The sequence below is a fragment of the Thunnus thynnus genome, chromosome 4, assembly GCF_963924715.1.
Source record: "Thunnus thynnus chromosome 4, fThuThy2.1, whole genome shotgun sequence".
Lineage (NCBI taxonomy): Eukaryota > Metazoa > Chordata > Actinopteri > Scombriformes > Scombridae > Thunnus > Thunnus thynnus.
In genome coordinates this window covers 24,810,993-24,834,397 of record NC_089520.1, presented here as the reverse complement: position 1 = coordinate 24,834,397, position 23,405 = coordinate 24,810,993, and the positions used below count along the sequence as shown (strand labels likewise).

Below are 23,405 nucleotides of genomic sequence, written 5' to 3'. Positions count from 1 at the left end.
CTCGAGCTCTTCTGTATTAGGTTTAACTCCTAAGTATATTTTACTTATGTTTTTAACGTTACTATGTTATGAATTTGATTTGAGCTAATCAATGCTATGTGTCTGCTGTTATTTTGCTGGTGTAACCTGACAACTCTCGACCATAGTAGATAATATATTTTATTGTATTTTATTTCAGATGCAATGCAGTTGTCCTACATTCTATCCTAAAAAGAGTCCGGTGTTGTTGTTGCATGCTTTGTAACATAAGAGCACATCTCAAGTCGTCCTCACCCCACTGACAGCACAGGAATTCAGACCTGTTACACAAGCTGAAAGAACATTTTTCTTTTGATGGTTTAAAACACTCCCGTAAAGTCCTGTAAAGACAAATCTTGGTATATAAGTGCATTAATCACTGCTTGATGATAGATTCCATATTTGTTACTATGTTATTGTGCACAAAGAGCAGTTTAAGTTACAGTAAACCGCCTGGTGCTCATGACAACTGTTGTTTAGGAAATTTTGAGACATGTGACGAGTGTCTCCAGTGAGCTCATGCACTGACTCACTGCCGATTGCTCAGGTCTTACGTGTAAAGTGTTTCTGTAATCATACACTTACACTACATGTCTATGTGTTGTTGTCTGGGTCCTGTATTACAAATGTAGCATAAGCACAGTCAAAAGACTGTTTCCAAAGACATGTTAACTCTATTAACCAAATATGTTGTTCACAGACCTCTCGTACAGTAGTATAGTATACAGTGTTACGAAAATGATAGTAAATGCTCTGATAGAGATAACCTGCCGCACACACTAAAGCCTTTTCTTCTTGTGGTGCAGTATTACAACATTTGCCCTCAGGCAGTTGGATGAAGCAAAGAGAAAGACATCAGTTTGATTTTCTTTTCTCACTGAGGAATGTATTTACTCTGCAGACAGCCATGAGGAATTCTATCATACTGTAGTACACAAAGGCATATTATATAGATAACATAACAAAAGACTGTTTTCAAAGAAATGTTAACTGTAGGCAACCGTGCATTTCATAACCTTTACCCATGTACTAAAAAGAAGAAGGGACACCCACATACTGTCTTCACTTGCTCAATACTTAAATATATACAATGTTTCTTCTTCAGGTAAATGATATATATTATCTTCTTCAGGTATATGGTATATATCATATACCTGAAGAAGGTCGTTGACTGAAACATTGTATATATTAAAGTATTGAGCAAGTGAAGACAGTATGCGGGTGTCTCTTCTTCTTTTTAGTGCGTGACTACTCCACCAATGCACCTGTCACAAAGATTACAAAGATTTTTGATAACCTTTACCCAAAAATAGAATTCCAGTGAAAGTATCAGCACTGATCATCAGTTGACAGAGTAGACTAGCTCACAGTTTGACAAGGATCAAGCAGAGGTGACGAGTAAGCAGGTTCTCTCAACTACAGTACTTTTGTTTATTTATTAAGATCCCCATGAGCTGTTTTCAGCTCAAAAGATACTCTTGCCGGGGCCCTATAGGAAACATTACTATGGTAATCTCATGTGATTATATAAATGAAAAGGAAAAGTAAAGTTCCATATATGCACATACATAATACATGTGCTTAAATATAAAAGAAAAAAACAGGAAATGAAATAAAGTAGAACGAGGAACAGTACTGGTTTGTAATATAATCAGCAAAATGTCCAGTGTGCTGGTGTTTTAGTTTGGTAGTTCAAGTTTGTGCAACTTTATTATTTTACATTCCACTACACATGTCAGGAGGAAATATCAAACTCTTCACTACATTATGCTGATAGCTGAGTTACTTCACACACACAGAATACATGATGAGCTCATAAAATATGATGGACTGTGAACAAACCAACAGCATATAACATCTGAGCCAATACATCCACATACAAATAACACAGTTCTTCAGAATGATTATTTTTTACTTGTGATTGATAAGCACAGTTTGGTGCTGTAACTACTTTACTTTTACAAAGTGCACTGATTCATGTTTACATGTTATATATCCTACAGTAAAGGCCGAGGCAGTCTAAGCCACCACAGCTTTTAATACTCATGCAGATTATATTCTTAAAGCATAATGAGACTTGATGTGGAGTAGTCAGCTACTGCTGTCATTTCAGGTCAGCCCAGTTTGTAACTGTTGTTTTAAACATATTTGTGTGTACGGATTTGTTATGTGCTCTCAGTGTGATATTTTTTGATCATGCCATCAAACCTGAAAATCTCCCAGTATTCCCTTGTGTATATCAGCAGTCACAGTTCTGCTAAAAGCAACGAACAATGGTTGGCATTGTTGGATTTGTGTAGTTTTCTGTCTTTAACTTCATGATAGGTTGTAGAGCCTTGGGTGTGGCACCACCACCCAGAATTCATGTTCAAACCTGCTCCCCTAGAGCTGAAAAAGCCTCCTAAGTAATCCTTCAAAGAAAATACCCCACTCCTCTGATAAATGTGTGTGTGGCTTTAGTGCACTCACACATGCATAACGTTTTGCATGAGTTACTGTCTTGTATTCCTCAATACAACTCTTGGCTTATTTAGAATTACACTGCATGTCAGCTAAGTATGCTTGGTATGAACTTTATTTTATTTTTCTTTTGCAGTAAGTGATTAAAGGCGTCGGGAAAATGACATCTGCTGGAATGTATGACCTCCAAACCACGTTGTCAATGAGAAACACGGACTGAGGCTTGCTTGGACTTGTCAGGTGTTCCAGAGGAATGTCGATTGTGTCGAATATCATAACTTCTGTCATTTTCTATGTTGAACAATAAGTGCAAGTTATGTTTGCGGATGTGTTTGTTTGTGTGTTGACATATCTAGACTTAAATATTAGCAAACAGAAAGTCCCTTCAGGCTGATTTCAAATGTTTTCAAGCAACTCTGTTTTTCATTGTGTCCTGAAATGTTTCTTTTGACATATTTTTAATACATGCATTTGTTTCATCCAGACTTGATTACTGTTATGTTCTGTTTTCAGGTCTGCAGCATGTTAGCACTGAAAGTCTTCAGATGGTTCAAAATGCTGCAGCCTGAATCTTAACTAAAACAAGAAAATTTGACCATATTACACCTATTCTAGCCTCCTTTCATCAGCTTTTTATCAATGTTAGATCAGACTTTAAGGTTCTTCTGCTGATTTATAAAATCCTAAATGGGCTCCATCATACCTGTCTGATCTCCTTAAACTTGATACTCCATCTCGAGCTCTCTGCTTTCAAAATGCAGGGCTACTGTGTGTATTCAGAAAAAGAAATCAGCAGGTGACAGCAGGTTTCCTATCAGGCCCTGTTCTTATGGAATAACCTCCCTGCTGACATCAGACGATCCGAGTCTGCTGAGTCCTCTAAATCTAAACTTAAAACGCATCTTTTCGCCTTAACTGTCAATTAGTTGTCTTTAATTGAGTGCTTCATGACCTTACTGCCCGGCAGGTCAGTTTCTATCAGAATGAATGTACTAAGCGTTGTCCTGCCGACAAGATTATTGATTATTGCAACTGTTCTGATAACCATTGCATCTTTCTAACCTTCTGTTTGTTTGTTCCGCAAGCACATGAGCATCCAAGCTGTGTTCCCCTCTCTCTTCTCTCCTACTCCTACTACTCCTGTCCTTTCTTTCTTCTCTTGCTGCATCTTGCTGTACCTGCACCCATCCTGCAACCGCCCTGTTTCCCTGGCAGTTGGTGCAGGAGTTCAGCCTCATCTCATGTCTCTCTCTTTGAATGACGTCTTTATCGTTCTCTCTTTCCTCTGTGAATAATGTCTTTTCCTGTCTCTTCTCCTGTGTATGTGAAAGGTGTGATGTGAGTCTCCCCTGTGTGCATATGTAGTCTGTCCTCCTCCCAGGTCTCCATGTTGATGGAGGTCACGTGGCTCAGGTCATATTCTGTTCTGGTAGGACCTGGAAGCTGCTTGGCGTCCCCTTCATCACATTCTTCATGTATATTATAAGTCCATTATAAATTTGATATACTGCTCAATGCTGTATTCTGCAATTTGTGTTCTTTTCTGTAAAAACAACATCTATTCTAACCTTAAAATACAAATAACATTGACTTGACTTGACTTGATATTTTTTACCAGAGGTGTTTGAAGTGTTTGTTTGACTGAAAAGTATTTGAAAAATTAAGATATTCACCACAGCCAAATAAAACTTGACAATCAAACATTTGACATAAAAAAACACAACACTAAAGTAAATTTCTGTTCCAAGATTTATTGTTGAGAGGACTCCAGGTGTTGCAAACAGCAGCACACCGAAAAAGTCTTTTCTCAGCAGAAGTCAGGAAGACTTTAGTTTCACAGTAGGTTCACAGAAGAAATGAAGTATGATTTTTTTGTCCCCAGATGACCCCTATTAAAAGTAAATCATTAAGCCTAAAGGACAAGGTGCAGCAGCAGGGGAAAGTATATGCTATAGTGCCACCTGTTGGACAAACAATTGTGGTGCAGTGATCACTGAACCACTGGCAGTAAATAATTTTTTAACAGTTTTCATCCATTAGCACTCTTCATTAAGAATATCTGAAAGAAAATTTTTCCTGTATATGTGTTTGCACCTCTTACAGCAGAAACGAGCCCTTTATTTGTTGATGAATCATTAAAGAACTGGACAATAATCAGAGTAGGTGTGTTTTTTCTTAACCTTCAATACCAAAATCATGAATCTGACATAACAGGAAGGAAACATCACTCCTCAGCCACAGCTTCAGCCTCCACCTGCTCCTGCTCCTTCTCCTTCTCCTTCTCCTGCTCCTTCTCTTTCTCCTGCTCCTGCTCCTTTTCCTGCTCCTGTTCCTTCTTCTCCACCTCCACAGCAGCTGACTCCTTGACTGCTACCTGCTCATGCACCTCCTGCTTCTTCTCCTCACTCTTGATCACCACAGCTTCCGTCTTGGAGACTGTGCTGCTCTTCATTGCTGCTCCTTCGAGGGAAGAGAAAGATCCGCTGCTGGCCTTGACTCCACCAAAGGAGGAGCTGACGTAGGACGGGATGCGGGAGCTCTCCAGGCTGTAGGCACTGAAGTTCATTGCTACACATTTAGAAGTAAAAGGCATTCATTAATACAGAAAGTGGGGGAAAGGTGAATTCATGAACATATGACTTTTACTGTATTTTATATATTGAGCCAAAAATCCCTAACTGTATATAAAATACTGATTGATTAACGAATTAATCCAGTGATCAAGTAATTATTTAAGTCATTTTTTTAGGCAAAAATGCCCAAAAAGATAACGTTTTCCAGCCTCTCGCATGTCCTCATTAGTAACACTTTATTTTACAGGTTCGTCATTTTCTAATAATTTCTAGGAAGTTTCCAGGAAAGAATGATATAATTTGGTATTAATTATAGCAAAAAATATACTTTGTTTAATTGGTTCACTTTCAATAACATTATTTCAATTAACTGGTAGTGTAACCTAGAGAGTATTTTACTTGTTGCACAGCAGGTCAGCTGAACATAGAAAAATGTGTTCATGTTTATGAAGAATAAAGTTTCCAATAGTAAATGAAAAATGACTGAATATTTACCTGGAGCCATTCTTTCAAAGAAATTATCATTTTCACTATAATTAGTACCAAATTACTTCTTAGTTCTTTTCAGGAAACTTCCAGGGAAATTAAGGTCACCATTAGGAAATTACAGACTTGTAAAACGAAGTGTTACCTAATTATTTGTTTTTCACTGTTGGTTGGACAAACAACTGAATAAATCAATTTGGGCATTTTCACTATTGTCTGATATTTCATAGACCAGTTAATCAAATAATCGATAATGAAAATAATAATTAGTGAGATAAGATACTTACAAGTCTGCTTGGACACAGTAGTCTTGATTCCAGTTGCTAACCTACAGAGGGAAATAGATTACATTAGAAATACACAATAATAATGCTGTAAAGAAGACATTTCTCAACATAACCACAGGCTAGTGCTACTCTCACAGTAACATCTTACCTGTCCTCCTCTCCCTCAAGAAGTTTCCTATAGGTGGCAATCTCAATGTCCAGTGCAAGCTTCACGTTCATCAGTTCCTGGTACTGGCGGACTTGCAGGGCCATGTCCTGCTTGGCTCTCTGAAGAGCTTCCTCCAGGTCTCTGACACGGAGTTTAGCATCCTTCACTGCCAGCTCACCTCGCTCCTCAGCCTCTGCGATCTGAGCCTCTAGACTGTTTCGCTAAGAGTGGAGGAGGAAAAGCTGAGTGAAGCTCAGTACAAACATTGAATAGTCTTTATTAGGCTAAGTGCTACTAACTAGACAGTTTCAATAGTACCAAAGTTATCAAATCAAAAAAATTAAAGATAAAATCATGTCATACTAAAATCTGATTAAATATGATAAGCTGTTATCCTCACCTGTGCTTTGACCATATCAATTTCAGACTGGAGCCTCATTATCCTGCGGTTCATGTCAGCCATCTCAGCTTTGGTTGATTTCAGGTCTTCACTATATCCAGCAACTGACTGCTGCATCTCTGCATACTATTTAAGATAGGGTCAAGTCACACAGACACATCAAAATGCAATGTAACAAACCAGCCAGAACTGCAACAATTAGTCGATTTGTCGATTAGTCGATTTGTCGATTTGTCATCGTCACTTTGAGTCTCTCTGATTCCAGCTTCTCAAATATTAATATTTTATGGTTTATTTTGTTCTCTGTGATAGTAAACTTTGGGTTGTTCACTATTGATCAGGACAAAACAAAATATTTTAGGTTGCATCTTGGGCCTTGGGTAACAATGACCATAAATCAAAAGACTAATCGATTAATTGACATTTGTTACTATATTGCTGACATTTGTTTTTAGACACATTTCTGTTTTAATTTGAGATGACCATCAAAGAGGCATTTTGACTGTAAAATACAGGGAGGTGTGATCACCACATGCACTGTGTTACTGTGATACTGAGTAAGATATCTGAGGCCTCTGAGAAAATGAAAGTAAAGGTAAAATCAGGTAATGTAAGGTGAGCTGAGGTAAGGTGAGTTGAGCCAAGATGACAAGACAAGACAAGAGAAGAGGAGACATCCTACACCATCAGCCGCATTCCACAAGAGGACACATGTTCATGTTTTTCAGTTGTAAATGAGGCTTTGGCTATGACAGACGATGATGTGCTGGTGGTGGACACAGAGGGTTGTCTCACCTTGGTCTGGTACCATGACTCAGCCTCGGCTCTGCTGCGGTTGGCGATGTCTTCATACTGGGCGCGCACTTCAGCGATGATGGCATCCATGTCAAGAATGCGACTGTTGTCCATCTCCACCACAACAGATGTGTCCTTGATCTGGCTCTGCAGCTCAAGGATTTCCTGAACAGAATAATCATTTTCACCATTTTAGTGATACCTTTTGTTTTAAGATCAAATATATGAAACTTAAAAAATAAGGTCATTACAGCATCATAGATCTGCCTCAGGAACTCAATCTCATCAGAAAGTCCATCCAGTTTGGCCTCCAGATCCACTTTGAGCATGAAGGCTGCATCTGTGTCCTGCATGAGAACAGACAGCACTGAGAACATTTTACATTGTTGCATATTGCCCCAACTCCAAGGTACGAATGGCCATTGTTTGGGTTCATTGTGCTTGAGACTTAATTATACCTTCAAGATTGAGAATTTGTCAGAAAACCTAAACAGACCTTCTTTATGAGGACAAAGTTGTTCTCGCACTCATTGCGCTTGTTGATCTCATCCTCATACCTGTGAAAATAGAGAATTTTAGTTTGTCATTGTGCCCTTAAAATGAATGTTTTGAACTCCATGTGACCCAGGATATTATTACAAAGACCAAGCCCACGGATGGCATCTCAGGTTTGAATACAACACCCAGAAAGGAATGAGGGCATGAGGGTAACACTTAAACTCTTGATTTGCCCCTTGTGTTTTCCTTTATGTATCTATATAAAGTTAGAAATCAAAAAATGTTTTCACAGTATATAACTGTTTCACATAAACTGGACATTGTGTATCTGCTTAGTCAAACACTTCAATGAATGTATGTGGTGCTCACACTGACTCACATTAACCTGTATTTGGTATCTTTTGAAACTTTGGGATCCTCAGTAGAAGTTACAATAAAGTTCTGTGGGTTTGAACAGAACATGTTTGGGGAAAATGGAACCACTGGCTGGTACTTTAAAGCTTAACAGGTTAAAAACCTCAACTTTACTCACTTGTTTTTGAAGTCCTCCACCAGGCCTGTCATGTGATGCAGGTCAGACTCCAGTTTGACCTTTTCATGACCCAAGCTATCCAGCTGCTTACGCAGGTTGGCAATGTAAGCCTCGAACATGGCATCGATGTTGGAGCGAGACGTGGTTTGTTCCTGCAGAAGTTTCCATTTGGTCTCAAGCATTTTGTTCTGCTGCTCCAAGAAGCGTACCTGCAGAAAGAAAAGTTAATGAATGCGTTAATGAATCAGACTTAATGAATGAATGAATGGATGGATTTCACCAGGCTGGACACTATTGATTAAAAGAGTGGCTGGAAACATAACCAGCTCCTTATTTCCATATGTTTCAAACTGCACAGAGTGGGGAGGGGGTGGTCATTGAGGTGTACAGCGTGTGTTGTGGACAGAGAATGAATGCATGTAAAGAGAGGGTGGGAGTGAATGGGTTCACTATGTTTGCTGATGGACAAAGAAACACATGAAGATCAACTGAAAAAAAAATGACTAATTGAACTTCTCCCACATCCAATGCACTCCAAATGTCACATCAATTATTCCTGACTCACTTCCAACCCACAACGCAGCGTTTAAACACAGAGTGGCACTGTTTCCCCATTGTGACACAGCTCACCCCTTTATAACTTTCCTATTCAGAATCCTGACCCTGGGTGGGGTCCTGCTACCACTCAGCAAACATGACGAGAGACACACGTCTCTGCAAATGTGTGCCATATCACAGTGGTATGCAGAGGAGTGGTAGAGGGCTTTGTTTTACGATGTAAAGAATTAGTCTTTGCGTGATTGATTTACAGGTTAACTTCTATCCTACATTATTCTTGGGTGCCTCCTTAAACAAGAGAACCCATTTATGAGAGATGGTGGGCATTAACTGAAGAATCTGATCAATCTCAGGTAGCAAACAGTGCATGTTTCTGTCTGTTGGCTGATAACATTGCTATTTCTGACGTATCAGTAATCTCTGTTTGACAGCGGATGCTTGACAGTGATTTATACTACTGTCAAGAAAATGGCATTCCTGACTATTACACAGCCTCATAAAGTGGGTAAGGTTCAGATACTGATAATCGTAGATATATTAAGTATCTATTCTAATCAGTGTTTAATAAGTTTGCGTCATGCAAACCTTTTCACTGCCACTCCCATTCTGTTTTTGCTCTGCAAGTGTTAGGAGGCTGCAAACATCAGCAATGACATATGAAAATAACATAATAAATAAGATTTTGCAAATCCAGAGCAAGATCAGAATAAGACACCTGGCACTATACTTTCATATCCACTAGATCTCTTTTTTGCAGGATATTGCTTACATGAGGATGCACCCCTTCAAGCAAAATTGTTCTGCTCCTCATCCCAGCCCTGTACTGCACTCTATATCCTCTTATCTGAGCTCTATGATCTCAACATGTGAGGAGGCTAAGTCATTACTCAAAACAGCCAGTATCCTCCACAAAGTCACTGTCCCTGGCTTTAAGCAGACATATTGTTATATACACAGTTTTCATGGGATTGTCTCAAGGATCATCTCCATTGTGACATCTTTCACTTTGAGCTATTTTGGCTTGCACTACATTCATTTCCTTTTAAACTCCGAGTTATTTTTCTACTCTATGTGGAATTGAATAGTTTATCCCAACTGTCAAGGACGATAGCAGAACATGGAGGAATAAAAGTCTACAATCCAACATACAGTCTGTGCTGTTTATTGCTATTGCTGCAATTTTCCCATGTAGCTTTTATGTCACAAAAGACCAAATTTCCTGTTGGAACACTGAAGTTTATCTTTAAAATCTCATCTTAATTAAGTTGACTGACCTTGTCAATGAAGGAAGCGAAGCGGTTGTTTAAGGTCTTGATCTGCTCCTTCTCCTGGGTGCGGATGGCCTGGATGGTGGGGTCAATCTCCAGGTTCAGGGGGGCCAGCAAGCTCTTGTTCACAGTCACTGCTGTGATGGGGGCCACCATTTCACTGGCCATGCCACCTCCCATACCTCCACCAAAACCCACATAGCCAAACTCCATTCCACCTGCTCTTTGTGCAGATCCCCCAGCAGCATACCCACCGACCACCTTAAACCCCCCAGCACCCAGGGCAGCACCACTGCTGCCCACTCCCCCATAGGAGCTGCGGACAGCATAGCTTTGCCTGCCACTCCCCACACTACGGCCACCGTAGCCAGAAAAGGAGCGGCTGCTGAAGCCCTGGAGGCCCCTGGATGAGGACGCCGTGGAGAAGGTGGTGGTCTTCACAGCTCTGACAGACATGGTCACAGAAGGGAGTCTGTAGCACTGGTGTGAGAGGAGGCTGAGAGACTCTGCAGAGGGAGGGAGAATCAGGCAGATAGACCCTCCCTGGTCCCTGGTGCTATTTATCAGAACAGGGGAGTTACCCAGCTTAGGTGCGATTGGCTAGTGTCCTCAGCAGGGGAGTGTAGGATGGAGGGAGAGAGGGTGAGAAATGAGGGAAGAAAATCACATCTTATTACACATTTACAGCACACAAAGTGTGTTGGAGAGAGCTCAAGAATTACATAATAGTCAGTGTGCCAGTTTCTATAAAACTACTGCAGACACACTGGAAAACCCTTTTAGTTTGTCCACTTTGAGACATTTATGAAACAGCATTTTTCATAATAGAACATCACATTGCTTTACATAATAGTGACAAAACTCCTGGCCTATTTTGAATAAATAAAAATAACTGTACTTTAAACAGTCGACATCTTTGTTGTATCCTCTGTACACTACATGAACATGTACACACACACAGCACCAGAATATAAAGTCAAACCTTGGGTATAATGAACAGGCACATAATTTTATGACGTCCTCTTCCACTTTACAACAATTCTCATAGACATGATATATTGCAAAGTAAATTGTGGTTGCCCAGTGTGATGTGCTTTACGTGTTTGTTGGCAGTGACTGTACGTCTCATAATTGCAGGAGAACCAGATTTACCCATTGACTATGTTCCACTATCTTTTCATCTTTAGAAGTGTTTGAGCAGGTATGTTGCAAAAATTAAAAGAGCAAAAAAAAGTTAAGTAGACTTACAGGTGGCACCATCTAAAACACATTGCACAATTATACAGTGCAATTGCCATTATCAGCTTTGACCACACACACGCACACACACACACACATACACACACACACACGCACACACACACACACGCATGCACACACACACACACACACACACACACGAGGACTATTGATGAACATTCCTTCCATATCAGCCAGGTGACGTGCAAACAGAGTTTGTCTTTTTCTTTCACTTTGAACCTCACCTTAGTCTTAAACAGCTTTCTCCACCCATAACAATACTGAGATAGATAGATAGATAGATAGATAGATAGATAGATAGATAGATAGATAGATAGATAGATAGAGTTTGTATTTGATTTATCTTTTTGTGACAGTTTTATATAAAACATGAACCTCAACCATCATCTCACTGCAGATTTATAACTCACAGTCTTTTCGGAGTGGTTCGATGACTGTTGCTTAATTTGTACCAGAAGAAACCCCCAGCTCACTCAACGAGTGTTTTCACCACACCCCTACTCCTTTGTTTTCAAGATTTTATGTGGTTAAGAAAGCATCCACAACGATATACCAGCTAATGAAAACCAAATCCCAGGGTATTCTGCAGTGTGGAAACTAATTGTGAATAGGTAGAGGGGGCATTGTTGTGGAAAGTACATCTTAACAACCTGAAAGGGACTTCCAGGCTTTGGACCAATCAAAAAGTGCGTGTTTTGCTTGGCTCTTCTCAAACAGTGACGTGACTCTTCACAATGGAGCTGCTGTGCTAAACTTGGAGGCAACCATATATGTACAAATTAGCCTCTTTTTTGTTGTTTCATAAGCTCAGCCTCTCAGACAAATACAGTAATTGATTAACAGAGCTGCATTTATTGGTCACATTTGATGACTTAAACGTGAAAAAAGTTGCTTTTTCTCATTTCTCCAGATAAGAGAGTCCCTCGTTCTTTCTGCATGAGGAAAGTAAGAAGGTAATTTAAGACAATCAACCCCTGACCTTAAGTCTCTTAAGAGGACAGTGGTGTTTTGGTTTGTATGAAGCTGCTATATGACACATCGAGTCAGGAATGTGCTGAGAGAGACACGTACATGCTACAAGTCGGAGAGGAGGGGTGGGGAGAAAATGAGCTAGTGGGGGATATGAAAAGACAATTAGCAAAGATAAGAAATAAACTATCCGTGGCAGCAAACTATTTCACAACCACTGTCAGATCATCTGAGATGTTCAGAAAGAATGGGGTGTGATACGTGATGGTGCGTAGTCACCTAAAGCAGTTTGAGCACTACAGGAACTGTGATGACATCCCTCCAGCATACATGTTCATATTATAAAAATGATTATAATGAACTTGATGCATTTAGTACTTTATGAGTAATATAAATAATACAAAATTTTACTCAGGTTAAAGTACTGAAATGGAGAAACATCTAATATAAAATTCTATAAAAGCCTGTCTGCAACAATACATTTTAAGAGGTGATAGTGTTGATTTAAGCTTTGGTCTTGAGGCTGGACTTTGTAGCGTTGAGGAGGGTCCTGCCAAGCCTTCAAAGTTATCAGTAAAATCAGTTATAAAACTCCCTTCCTGCTTTGCCCTGTGTTGCCTGTTCAGACAGAGAGGCTCCAGCAAAGACATAAAGCTTGGGGCATGGTTTTAAATAATGGGAACACACATTTACTCACTATAACTAGTCAGGGAGAAAGGTGCATGCAGATGTGCGTGGACAGCCACACTCCTCTCATGCAACAGAAGCTTTTTCTGCCTTGTGACTCATGCCCCCTAGTGACCGTAGGCTGGAAGAGGATGTTTTCAGTCCAGGAAGCTGTATAGGAGGAGTGGCCATGTGGTATCATCACTGTTTCTCATTAAACATGAGGTAACTTACTGTGTGAAACTTGATCCATGCTAAAGGATGTTGTGTGTTTTTTTAAGTTCGCCTCTAGTCAAAAATGTGTTTCCTCTTGTTCCTTCAGCTGGATATTTGAGCTTCACTGTGCAGAATGATGTATGTTCAGAGTTTGACACTAGACAGCTGTTTTCACGTTAATTTGCTGAAGTCGGAAAGTTTCTCTGTGTTCACATGGGGCATCCCTATAAGCATGATTTTGTGACATCACAACTGATCTCCACATCATCGAGTCGGTCTGGAATTACATGAAGAGACAGAAGCAACTGAGAGCCTAAATCCATAGAGAACTACGTCAAGTTTGGAACAGCCGACCTGCCAAGAACTTTGAAAAACTGTGTGCAAGTGTAGAAAGGAGAACTGGTGCTGTTTTAAAGGCGAAGCATGCTTACACACTTTTTGTCTGCTCTATCTAACAGATCACATCAGGAAAGACGTAGATGTAGGAAAGATATTCTTTTGATCAAGCTTAGGTCTTTGGGCTTTGACAGTTAATCTTTACAGTGGCTTAGGTCTTATCTGGCAGGCAGAGAACAGGTGGTGGATGTAAATGGAACCATGTTCATACCACAACCACTAATATGTGGGGTCTCACAGGGGAGCATTTTAGGTCCACATGAAGTCAGCCTGTGATTTCAATCTGTTCCTTTGCGCAGATGATTCAGCTCTCCTAGTCATTCATGATAAATTAGAAGTTGAAAAATTGCTTAATTCAGAACTCCACAAAGTTAGCATCTGGTTAGCAGAAGACATGATCTCTCTCCATCTCAGCAAAACAGAGTCGATACTCTTTGGGTCAAATGCAAAACTTAAGAAGTCTCCTGGTTTCAGAGTGGTAGTTGGTGACTTTGAAGTTACAGCCAAGGAATCAGTTACTTACTTAGGTTGTATATTTGTTTTTATATTCAGCAGTAGTTATGTGGAATGGCTTGCCTTAAGTCAATTAGCTCTATTGGAGACTTTTAGTCCTCCCTACAGAGTTGGCTGAGCAGCAGCTGGTCCTAAATATAACTACTGAATCTGCATTGTTAGAGTAATTTAGGTATAGATTAAGCCATTTGTGCATACATATGGTTTTATGCCATATATTGTTAGTATTGACTCATGTGTTAACTATTGAATTGGTACCTAGGACCAAAATAAGCTCGTGGGCTTTATTGTATTTTATCATTTTGACTACTGTACAAAGATATGATGCCTCCTGGTTGAGGCTGTGCATATATTATTTATATATATTTACTTATTTATTTATTTATTTAGAAGACAATCTATCATCAATGAAAGTTTCCTTATGAAAGAGTACTCTTATGAAAGAGTACTCCATTGCACTCCTATGACATTGTTGGACTCACAGTGGTCAATTTAAAGAAACCAGCAGCAGAACCAGAGACATTGTCCTTTTTATTTCATGCATTCATCTGCCTTCTCAAAACCTGGTGCTTACATTACCCACGATGCAACTTGATCACCAACAGTCAGAGATTCTGGTGTGTTATACAACCTCAAGCAGAGACCATGAGCAGTCTGGACATCTGGTAAACTCACTTCTTTCTGACTCCACCCCTCCAATTTTTTTTTTTTTTCATTTTCAAACTTGAGGACTCCAACCATGAGAGAACTTGTCAGATTCTGTACAGCTCCCTCTGGAGCCACACAAGGCCTTATTCATTTTTTTTCACATTAAGCAGTAACAGTCCACAAGACTGCAAATAGGTAGATAATGTAGGAACATGTGGGTGAAATGGATAATGTAGGACTTTAAGAAACAGCTTTACTTCCTCAAATGAAACCAATCATTTGCTTCCACATGAGAAATGGTAAGACAGGTGACTCTTCGCTTGCTCACTGCTCTTTTTATGTCTTCCTGTGAAATGTCTTTGCACCAGAAATGGACATGACATCCCACAGAGAAAATGTATCGTAGTCGACACATTTCACAACCTTTGATGTGTGACACCTACACTCTGCTGATGGTCTTGGCCATAAAAGCGAAATATAGATCCACATAAAACAATTAAGAAACAACCTCTTTCAGTGCCCTTTGAACATCTTGGGTGAGTGAATGAGGAAGTGGTTAAAGTTAGTGAATAGAAGTGTATCACACTAACATGCATGTACACATTCCTTTTTGTATCTGTCAGGGTGTTCACAATCACATGCATAAATATGCATATGCATCTATGCAGATAGATACTTTTGACTGGTATATAAGTGTGTGAGAGAGCTCATTCGTGAGGCTGGGTGAAATGTACCCACAGAGAAAGAGGGAGGGAAAGGGAAGTTCATTCAAGGCCACACCAGGCTGAGAGTGGTTGTCCAAGATTTGTGAAGCACATAATCTCCTGCAGTCATTTCCAGATTCCTGCTGTGTATTATATGACTAAGAGACCCCAGCTTCTTTCAATTTTCCTCTTTTTTTCCTGTCTTATCTGGGAAAGAGCTGTGAAATTGAAAAGTGGATTTGAGTGATTACCAAAAAAAAAAAAAAATTTAATATACAAGCATGATGTGAACAGGAGTCCAAAACATGTTTGTATGCACCACAAATATGTTTGGTCAGTGTAAAGAGCTGTCTTTTGGGTTCTTGGCGGGCGAGGCAGAATGTTGTCAACACACTTTCAAACAAACAACATAGTAACAACACTGTCATGAGGTATGAGTCATACTGATTTAATTCATCGTTCCTCTTTATAGCTCCCTGTCCTTTTACAGACCAGACTCATTAGTGTTTCCTTGGCTTTTTCTTTGCTATTTGCTACTCTCCTGCTACATCATTGAGTATTATCAAAAGACTGTTGCAAATAAAAGCACAGTGAGGGTCTGGAATGAGGTTCTATGGACTGTGAAAAACAGAAACTTGACATAATATGGGAGAAGAAAAGGCTGTATGAGAGCTCAGGAGGGAGTTAGAGACTTTGCCAATGTCCCCCAAGTGGTTTATATGATTTTGTTAGCCACTTCTCTGGAGCTCTGTGTAAAATTCCTCTCTAACCACAACTTCAGCCTCAGTTAAACCAGTATGAACCTTCCCATGGCCATGCCAGAGCATGCTTTGTTGAAGCTTGCTGTGCTCATGATGTAGTTTCTTTCTTGTTTTTTGGGAGCAGTAAGCACTACTTTGATGCAGAAAAACACGTAATTCTGAGACAAGTAAAAGTAACATTAATCCTGATTGTATGTTGACCACAGTTTTGTGAGTTGTTGTGTTTTTCCTGTGGTTCTCAAAGGATCAATGGAAAAAAGAGTACTTTTCATACTAAAATATCAAAGGCAGTTCTCACGACAGGTACCGCAGATAAGCTTTTTAAGGTAATTGTTCAAAAAAGAACTGATGTGAACAGATAATCAACTATAATATGATCAGCAAATGAGGGCAGCTTTTCTCTCACTTTTGATTGTCCTCTGAGCATGATATCAGCTAACCTTTGTTCTTTATGCATCTCATCTTTTGTAGGGCCCTCTGGGTATATTTGAAGCTTGGGTGTCCTTGGGTTACTTTTTAAACACGGCAGCTTTCATTGTAAATACTGTTACCCCATTGATTGTGTTGAAATGTGATTTCCGTTTACTGTTTATCTGTCATTCAGTTTAGTTTTCTATGGTTACCATTTTATGATTGCAGCTGCTCTGATAAACAATTCAATGTCATGCTGAAGATATTACTTCCTAATTCAATTGGCACTTCACAGCATAAACCAGTAAAAAAAAAACTCCAGTTCCCTTTCTACTTTGGCTACAACAAAAAGAAAGAGTGCTGTTGCTGCTATATCTCGTTTTCAGTTTAGTCTAGATAGGAAGGTTGGCAAAATATGTTTATTTTGGGGCCTGGCTGACCACCAACTTAGAGACTGCAGCGAATGGTAGACATTAAGCCTTTTATAGGCAAACCAAAGGAATTTTGTTGCATGCTCACACAGTAAATTCCTTTGCCAAGATTATTCTACTCTTTAACTTTTTTGTTTTATTTCTATTTCAGCTTTTTTACATTGGACAACTTGTCTACTAAACTTCTTACTTGCTTTCTTTCATTTGTTGTGATCTGTCTTGCTTGGTCAAATAAATTTGCACTGGACAATGTCAGTGTTTTTATATGTTTACACAACAATATACACTTCATACATCTCCTTGGATACGAAAAATACACTGTAAGTTTAAAAAAAAGGAACATGTGGGTGAATGAGAGCATGAGAGAGCAGGGAGGGAGCAGGAAAGGAAGAATGGGGCGATGTTGAAGTGGGCAGGGTCTAAGAGACCAGCAGTGATTGAGGGAGAGAGGCAGGAGGAGTATAAGTTCCCCACTTCCCACTGCCAGCGTCACTTTCTGAGCCGGCCAGCAGCAGTGAGCCTCCACATCTCATTTTTCACTTTGTTCTCTTTATTCCTGAACTTCTCCAAAATGAGCTACAGAAGATCCACCTTTCAGCAGATACCTTCTGCCCAAATCTCCTTCACCCGCTCCACACCCCAGTACCGTGCTGCCAGCATTTATGGTGGTGCTGGTGGACATGGCACCCGCATCTCCTCTGCCTCAGTATCTTCCCTGCGCTCTGGTGCCCCAATGGCCTCCTCCTCAACTTCCTTCAAGCTGAGCAGTGGAATGGGTGGTGGTATGGCAGCTGGTTTTGGTGGTGCCGGTGCATCCATGGCAACAAGTGGCAGTGCCGGTGCTGGGATCTCGGGCAACGAGAAGGGAGCCATGCAGAACCTGAACGACCGCTTGTCCAACTACATCCAGACCGTGAGGACCCTGGAGCAGACCAACAAGGAGCTGGAGATGAAGATCAGGGAGGCCCTGGAGAAGGGGGGGCCTGCCATGAGAGACTACAGCAAGTATGAACCCATCATAGACGACCTACGCAAACAGGTAAGCATGACAAAAAAGCAATGGCCACTCAAATGAACAGATGGAAGTTGAGAATAAAATGTTAAAGTGGGAAGCTGTAGTTGTTGATAGAAATCAATGGATCTTACATTCAGCTTCGATACAGCGAAAGGTGAGAGATTTAAATGTTTGAATGCTTTCCTTAAATGCTTGCTGAGGCCTCTGATATGATATGAATCAATGAGTGCATCACAGACAATGTCCCAAGTGTTAACCTACTTGTGGCAGTAAGTTGTATCAATGTATTAATTATTCATCTCCATGTATTCCTTGAGCCTAAAGTTAAAAATTAAGATTGAGAATACTTCTGCTGAGACGGGCAGTACTTAGGTGATCAAATTTCAAACAGAAGGTTATCAAATATCTTGCAAAAGAATGAAGGGTGTGGTTGCTTAGTTGTCACCCTCACCCCGTAAAACTCCCATTCAAGCCACGAACTGGTCAGAACTTCCTCTGATGAATCACCAACACGAGGGTAACATCATGAGACAGTCAGACTCAGAAGTTTTCCAACAACCAGCATACAACCTTCAACAGACAGACAAAAGCATTTCCAAGTGGTTCTGCTATGGTGATTCTACAAGCATTCTTTGGTGTAGGAGGGCCTCAATGTGAAACAGATGTGTGGTAATGACACACACACACACACAAAGGGTCTTGTAGTGTGTGTGCGCACACAGATGCGTGTGAATTCACTGGTTGTATAACAATCAGCTCCAGTCAGCAGAGTCAAATGTCACATTCTCCCAGTTCCAGTTCTTCAATGTCACATAATGACACATTATTGGTGGCACTTTTGTTTTTCTTCAACACATAAAGGGACTTTCCTCTGAGACAGGATGCCATGGATACATTAAAAAAAAATCACAAACACAATCAGGCCAAAAGAATTTTGCAATCTTTGCACACAGAGACACTTACGGTCATATATACAAAGAGAGCTACAGACAGGCGGAGACAGTGCAGCTGCGAGAAAATTGGAGAGAAAAAAACCAGTATGGCTTACTCAGACAGGAAACACATTTTTCCAACAATGCTAAAACAAACCAGATTCTGTTCTGGCACAAGAACATCCCCCTTTCCTGTTCTTCAGTTTCTGGTTCCTCTTTTTTAACTGAATGTTGGATTCAACCATTTTGTGGCCCTTTTGAGTAATCTGACTCTGTGGTTGCTATTGTTACATAAGGGAAAGAATTACTGACTCAGATCATATGTTTAATTCTGTACATCTGTTAAACATCACTGTATCACAGCACATAATGATTGGAGCAAATTTGTGCATTGTATGAAGAGGATTCTGGTTAAACAATTTTGGTCTTTGTAACCAGCAAAAAGAAGATAAACAAAATAAACACATTTAATCTTCTGACACCCACTGGCTAAAGAATGTCAACTAATAAAAGTCATATTCTCATTATTCTCTTTTTCATTCCAGATCTTCGACAAGATAACGGAAAATGCTCGGTTTGTGCTCCAGATCGACAATGCCCGTCTGGCTGCCGATGATTTCAAAGTGAAGTATGTTGTTTTAAATTGAATCTTATAGTAATTTATGTTGTTCCATATATTCAGCTTATATGAATGTAAACTCACTTTCCACAATGCAGTACAAACATAGTCATGCCTTGGTGGGGGTTTTTTTTTTTTTGCCTTGGCATACAGAGATTGTACAGTCAGTGTATGTGGTCTAACATCTAGAATTACAAATAGAGTAGTAGGTTTGTTTTTTCACCATTTCTTTGGAAGCTCAGCTATGTCATTTCATGATTTTATACTGCACAGCACAATGTGAATTTGAGGTCTGTAATAGAGTTTGGATCTGTGCATTCCTACAGGTTTGAGAATGAGATGTCAATCCGCCAGTCTGTGGAGGCCGACATTGCTGGGCTGAAGAAAGTCATTGATGACACCAACATGAGCAGGATGAACATCGAGAGTGAGATTGAAGCCGTGAGGGAGGAGCTGGTCTTCCTAAAGAAGAACCATGAGAATGTGAGTTTACACTACATCACAATTAATCATCGCACTTCAGTATCAGTGGCTTCCAAATCACAAGTCTGTGAGTGTTTTAAGTTAATTTCTCTCTTTCCGTCTGTCCTGTAGGAGGTGATGGAGCTGAGGAGTCAGATCTCCCACTCAGGCGTGCAAGTGGATGTTGACGCTCCCAAAGGTCAAGACCTGGCACAGATCATGGACGACGTGAGGGTCAACTATGAGAAGATTGCTGTGAAGAATGCAGAGGAACTCAAACGGTGGCATGAAAATCAGGTAATACAGTGCTAGAAAGGGTCATCAGGAATAAATACACTTGTGATTTTGTGTGGTTGACATCCTTTCCCCATCTCTTTGTCAGACTGCAGATGTGCAGGCGCAGGTATCACAGAACACAGAAGCTCTCCAGGGAGCCCAGATGGAAAGGGGTGACTTAACCAGACAGATACAGACCCTGGAAATTGAACTTGCATCCCAACAGAGCTTAGTAAGTCTCATTACATTTGAATTGGAACATATAATCTATAATCCATTCTATATTGTCTTGTTGCAAAACTTGAGATCATTTTTTTTAAAATATCCTGACCATTACATGACACCCAATTTTAAAAATAATCTCTTACATAAAGGTTGGAACTTTCTCATGTTCTCCAAAATTTGACTTGCTTGCCTAAAAATATCTCTCATTCCTCAATCCATTATTAGAAAGCTTCCTTAGAGGACACACTAAACAACACAGAGCTACGTAACAACATGGAAATGGAGAAGTACAACGGCATTATTATCCGTCTGGAGGAGGAGCTCACACACTTGCGTGCAAACATCCAGCAACAGACCCAAGAGTATGAGGCGTTGCTCAACCTGAAAATGAAACTGGAGGCTGAGATTAGCACCTACAAGACCCTGTTGGATGGTGGAGACTTCAAGTAAGAGTTATAGAGATGGAGGAGAAAAAAAAAGGTCGAGGCAAGGTGATGGTGGTGGTGGAGGTGAATACATAAGTAATTTGTTATCATGGTTTGCATGGTCAAGTATAACTAAATTCAGAATTGAGGCAGTAGTTCCAGTTGGCAGCAGTCACATGACCAGTTCAACATGAGAGTCAAAATGTTTCATTTGTGTTTTGTTCAGGCTCCAGGATGCACTGGATGAGCTAGCGAGCATGAGCTAATTTGGAACAAAGGATCCGGGACCATCTCAACAGTGGAAGCAGAGCAACCCACAACTGTCCATAATGGACAAAATGTCTCGCTGGTCTAATCAACTAAAGGCATTTCTTTTAACCATGACCACATAAGTTGCACCACATAAATGATTTAGGCCATTCTGAATAAAGGCATTCAACTGCACTTCGGTGAAATTGGCAGTGATATTTTGAAATTAACCATTGCCTGACCTGGCAGCAAAATAAAAATGAATAAAACCATTTGTTGATCCACAGTCATGGCTCTTGTGCATTTTTTATGGTTACAGAATATAGATATATATAATACAAATATATGTGCATGTTGTGTATTGTGATATGTTGTTGTCATTATAGCCCTTGCTGATTAAAATAAAAAAAAACACTTATAAAGGAATTACAGATTTAGATCATACGATCATTTCTGTTGACAAAAAAGGGGCTGGCTGACAAATGACATGATTTTATAGTTGGATTAATTATGAAAAGTAATGTTAGTATTATTGTGTGTTGAATTTATAAAGTTGAAAGAAGAACATAAACTTTTTGGGTAAAATTAAAGTCATAATAGCCTGTGAATAGTCCTCTGTGAATACCTTCACAATGCTCAAAGCTGCCTTAATTGATGTTTGGCCATTGGGGGAAAGAATAACTCCGAGACAATCAAGAGACACACAGTCCTGACATATTATCACTCTATACAATTATTATGGTGTTAATGTGTTCGGACACACATCCAGCAGACACAGGGCAACATACCTTACAACTGACAAATGTCAGCCCACTATTAAGTGGCCTTTGACCCCTGGTTTGGTCTGGTTTTGTCTCCAACTCATCATGTTTGCAGTTTTAATAGACAGCTGACATTCAAGTGCCTGCTAAATTTACTACTCAATTTTATTTTCATTTGATGCTACTTACTACATCTATTCCATCACATTTCAAAAGAAAATTTGTTTTTTTTTACTCCACTACGTTAATTTGACAGCTGAAGTTATTAGTTTTTACATGACATTGTGTTGAGATTTTACATGAAAACACACAATGAGCTTATAAAATATGATACATTATAGATTTATTATGCAACAGTATAAATACAAACAATACAAATACAGGACATTAAAATGCTGGTAACACAGCAATGCATCAGTATGATATATTCATGTTTAGTATGATATGATATGATATGATATGATATGATATGATATGATATGATATGATATGATATGATATGATATGATATATATTTAGTTCACTGACATCAGTCATCAATGGAGCTGAAGGAGGAATAAGAAGAAGAAGGAGCAGAAGTGGATCGAGGAAGATGGAGGTGAATGAGTTTGAAAAAAGCAGCGGGGAAGAAATCAGGGAGGAAAAGAGAAGAAATTTCATATTACAGTGATGACATTGAGAACGGAAGAGAAAACCACTTGGTTGGAATAAAACTGACGGAAAGCAAGAACAGATTTGGATTTCTGTCAGACAAAAATGACGTTGAAAGTTGGATTAAGGACAAACTTTGCAATGTCAACTTAGTTGATGTTAAAAGAATTGATCATTGTTGGATGTGTGTCACAGAAACAACTGAAGAAGGCATTAGAAATATCTGAGTTAGATGGTTACTAAGCGTCATGTTTCCCACTTCATAGAAGAGTTCCAGTAAAGGACGTTGTTGATGGAGTGTGGTCGATGCAAGTAGATTTAAAAAATATTACAGAGTTCTTGACAGTCATAGAATGATCAGGAATAGAGACAGAGAAAGATGTGAAACAAGATCTGTCATGCTGCATTTTGAATCAGAAAACCTGTTTGACAAAGTATTCTTAGATCATATCAGTTACCCAGTAAGGCCTTTTGTTCCCAAACCCATTCAGTGCAGACATTGTTGGAAATTTGGACACGGCTCGCTTGTGTGTAGATATGAATAGAACCCAAGTGTGGGGGGGGGGAGGCTAAGCCATGAGGAAGTAGCTAGGAATGGAAAGATTCAAAAGGTAAGGGAGAACAAATCAGGCAGGAACCGTGATGAATATTGTTTTTGTCAGGACAAGATCAAGTTCTTAGCATTTCTGGCCATGGTGATTAACTGTGCCGCTGAGGCAGAAAGGAAATCCGAGAGAATAGAGATAGCTGTTGATGCAGCGAGTAAGTTTTTGGATATCGTGGAAATTACTG

General features: G+C 39.7%; 2 protein-coding genes across 3 annotated transcripts; one reads left to right on the top strand and one right to left on the bottom strand.

Moving 5' to 3' along the window:
- Positions 1–4,209: 4,209 nt before the first annotated feature.
- On the bottom strand, positions 4,210–10,570 carry LOC137181822 (keratin, type II cytoskeletal 8-like). The gene is made up of 9 exons (XM_067587865.1): positions 10,030–10,570; positions 8,198–8,406; positions 7,664–7,724; positions 7,419–7,514; positions 7,168–7,332; positions 6,373–6,498; positions 5,973–6,193; positions 5,825–5,865; positions 4,210–5,046 (listed from the first exon to the last, which is right to left on the bottom strand). Exons 1-9 carry the CDS (start codon positions 10,477–10,479, stop codon positions 4,703–4,705), a joined length of 1,713 nt encoding a protein of 570 aa, XP_067443966.1. The 5' UTR covers positions 10,480–10,570; the 3' UTR covers positions 4,210–4,702.
- Positions 10,571–17,383: 6,813 nt separating this feature from the next.
- LOC137181821 (keratin, type I cytoskeletal 18-like) lies at positions 17,384–21,487 on the top strand. Of its 2 annotated transcripts, none has more exons than XR_010928191.1 (7): positions 17,384–18,037; positions 19,491–19,573; positions 19,891–20,047; positions 20,159–20,323; positions 20,409–20,534; positions 20,753–21,036; positions 21,179–21,487. XR_010928191.1 is itself a non-coding variant. In XM_067587864.1 (7 exons), the coding sequence occupies exons 1-7, from the start codon at positions 17,399–17,401 to the stop codon at positions 21,216–21,218; spliced, it is 1,431 nt and encodes a 476-aa protein (XP_067443965.1). In that variant the 5' UTR covers positions 17,384–17,398; the 3' UTR covers positions 21,219–21,487. The 2 variants fall into 2 exon arrangements, 1 of the variants encoding a protein (XP_067443965.1); XM_067587864.1 differs by having other exon boundaries at positions 20,753–20,973.
- The last annotated feature ends 1,918 nt before the right edge of the window (positions 21,488–23,405 follow it).

What these genes read in the sequence shown, in the direction of transcription:
- LOC137181822 (XM_067587865.1), bottom strand. Translation starts at nt 10,479, where the DNA reads ATGTCTGTCAGAGCTGTGAAGACCACCACCTTCTCCACGGCGTCCTCA. An exon ending in TTGATATGGTCAAAGCACAG is followed by an intron (nt 6,194 to 6,372) that starts GTGAGGATAACA and finishes CTCCACTCTTAG; the next exon opens with CGAAACAGTCTAGAGGCTCA. An exon ending in TACTGTGTCCAAGCAGACTT is followed by an intron (nt 5,047 to 5,824) that starts GTAAGTATCTTA and finishes CTAAATGTGTAG; the next exon opens with CAATGAACTTCAGTGCCTAC.
- LOC137181821 (XM_067587864.1), top strand. Translation starts at nt 17,399, where the DNA reads ATGTTGAAGTGGGCAGGGTCTAAGAGACCAGCAGTGATTGAGGGAGAG. An exon ending in TAAAGAAGAACCATGAGAAT is followed by an intron (nt 20,048 to 20,158) that starts GTGAGTTTACAC and finishes TCTGTCCTGTAG; the next exon opens with GAGGTGATGGAGCTGAGGAG. An exon ending in TTGGATGGTGGAGACTTCAA is followed by an intron (nt 20,974 to 21,178) that starts GTAAGAGTTATA and finishes TGTTTTGTTCAG; the next exon opens with GCTCCAGGATGCACTGGATG.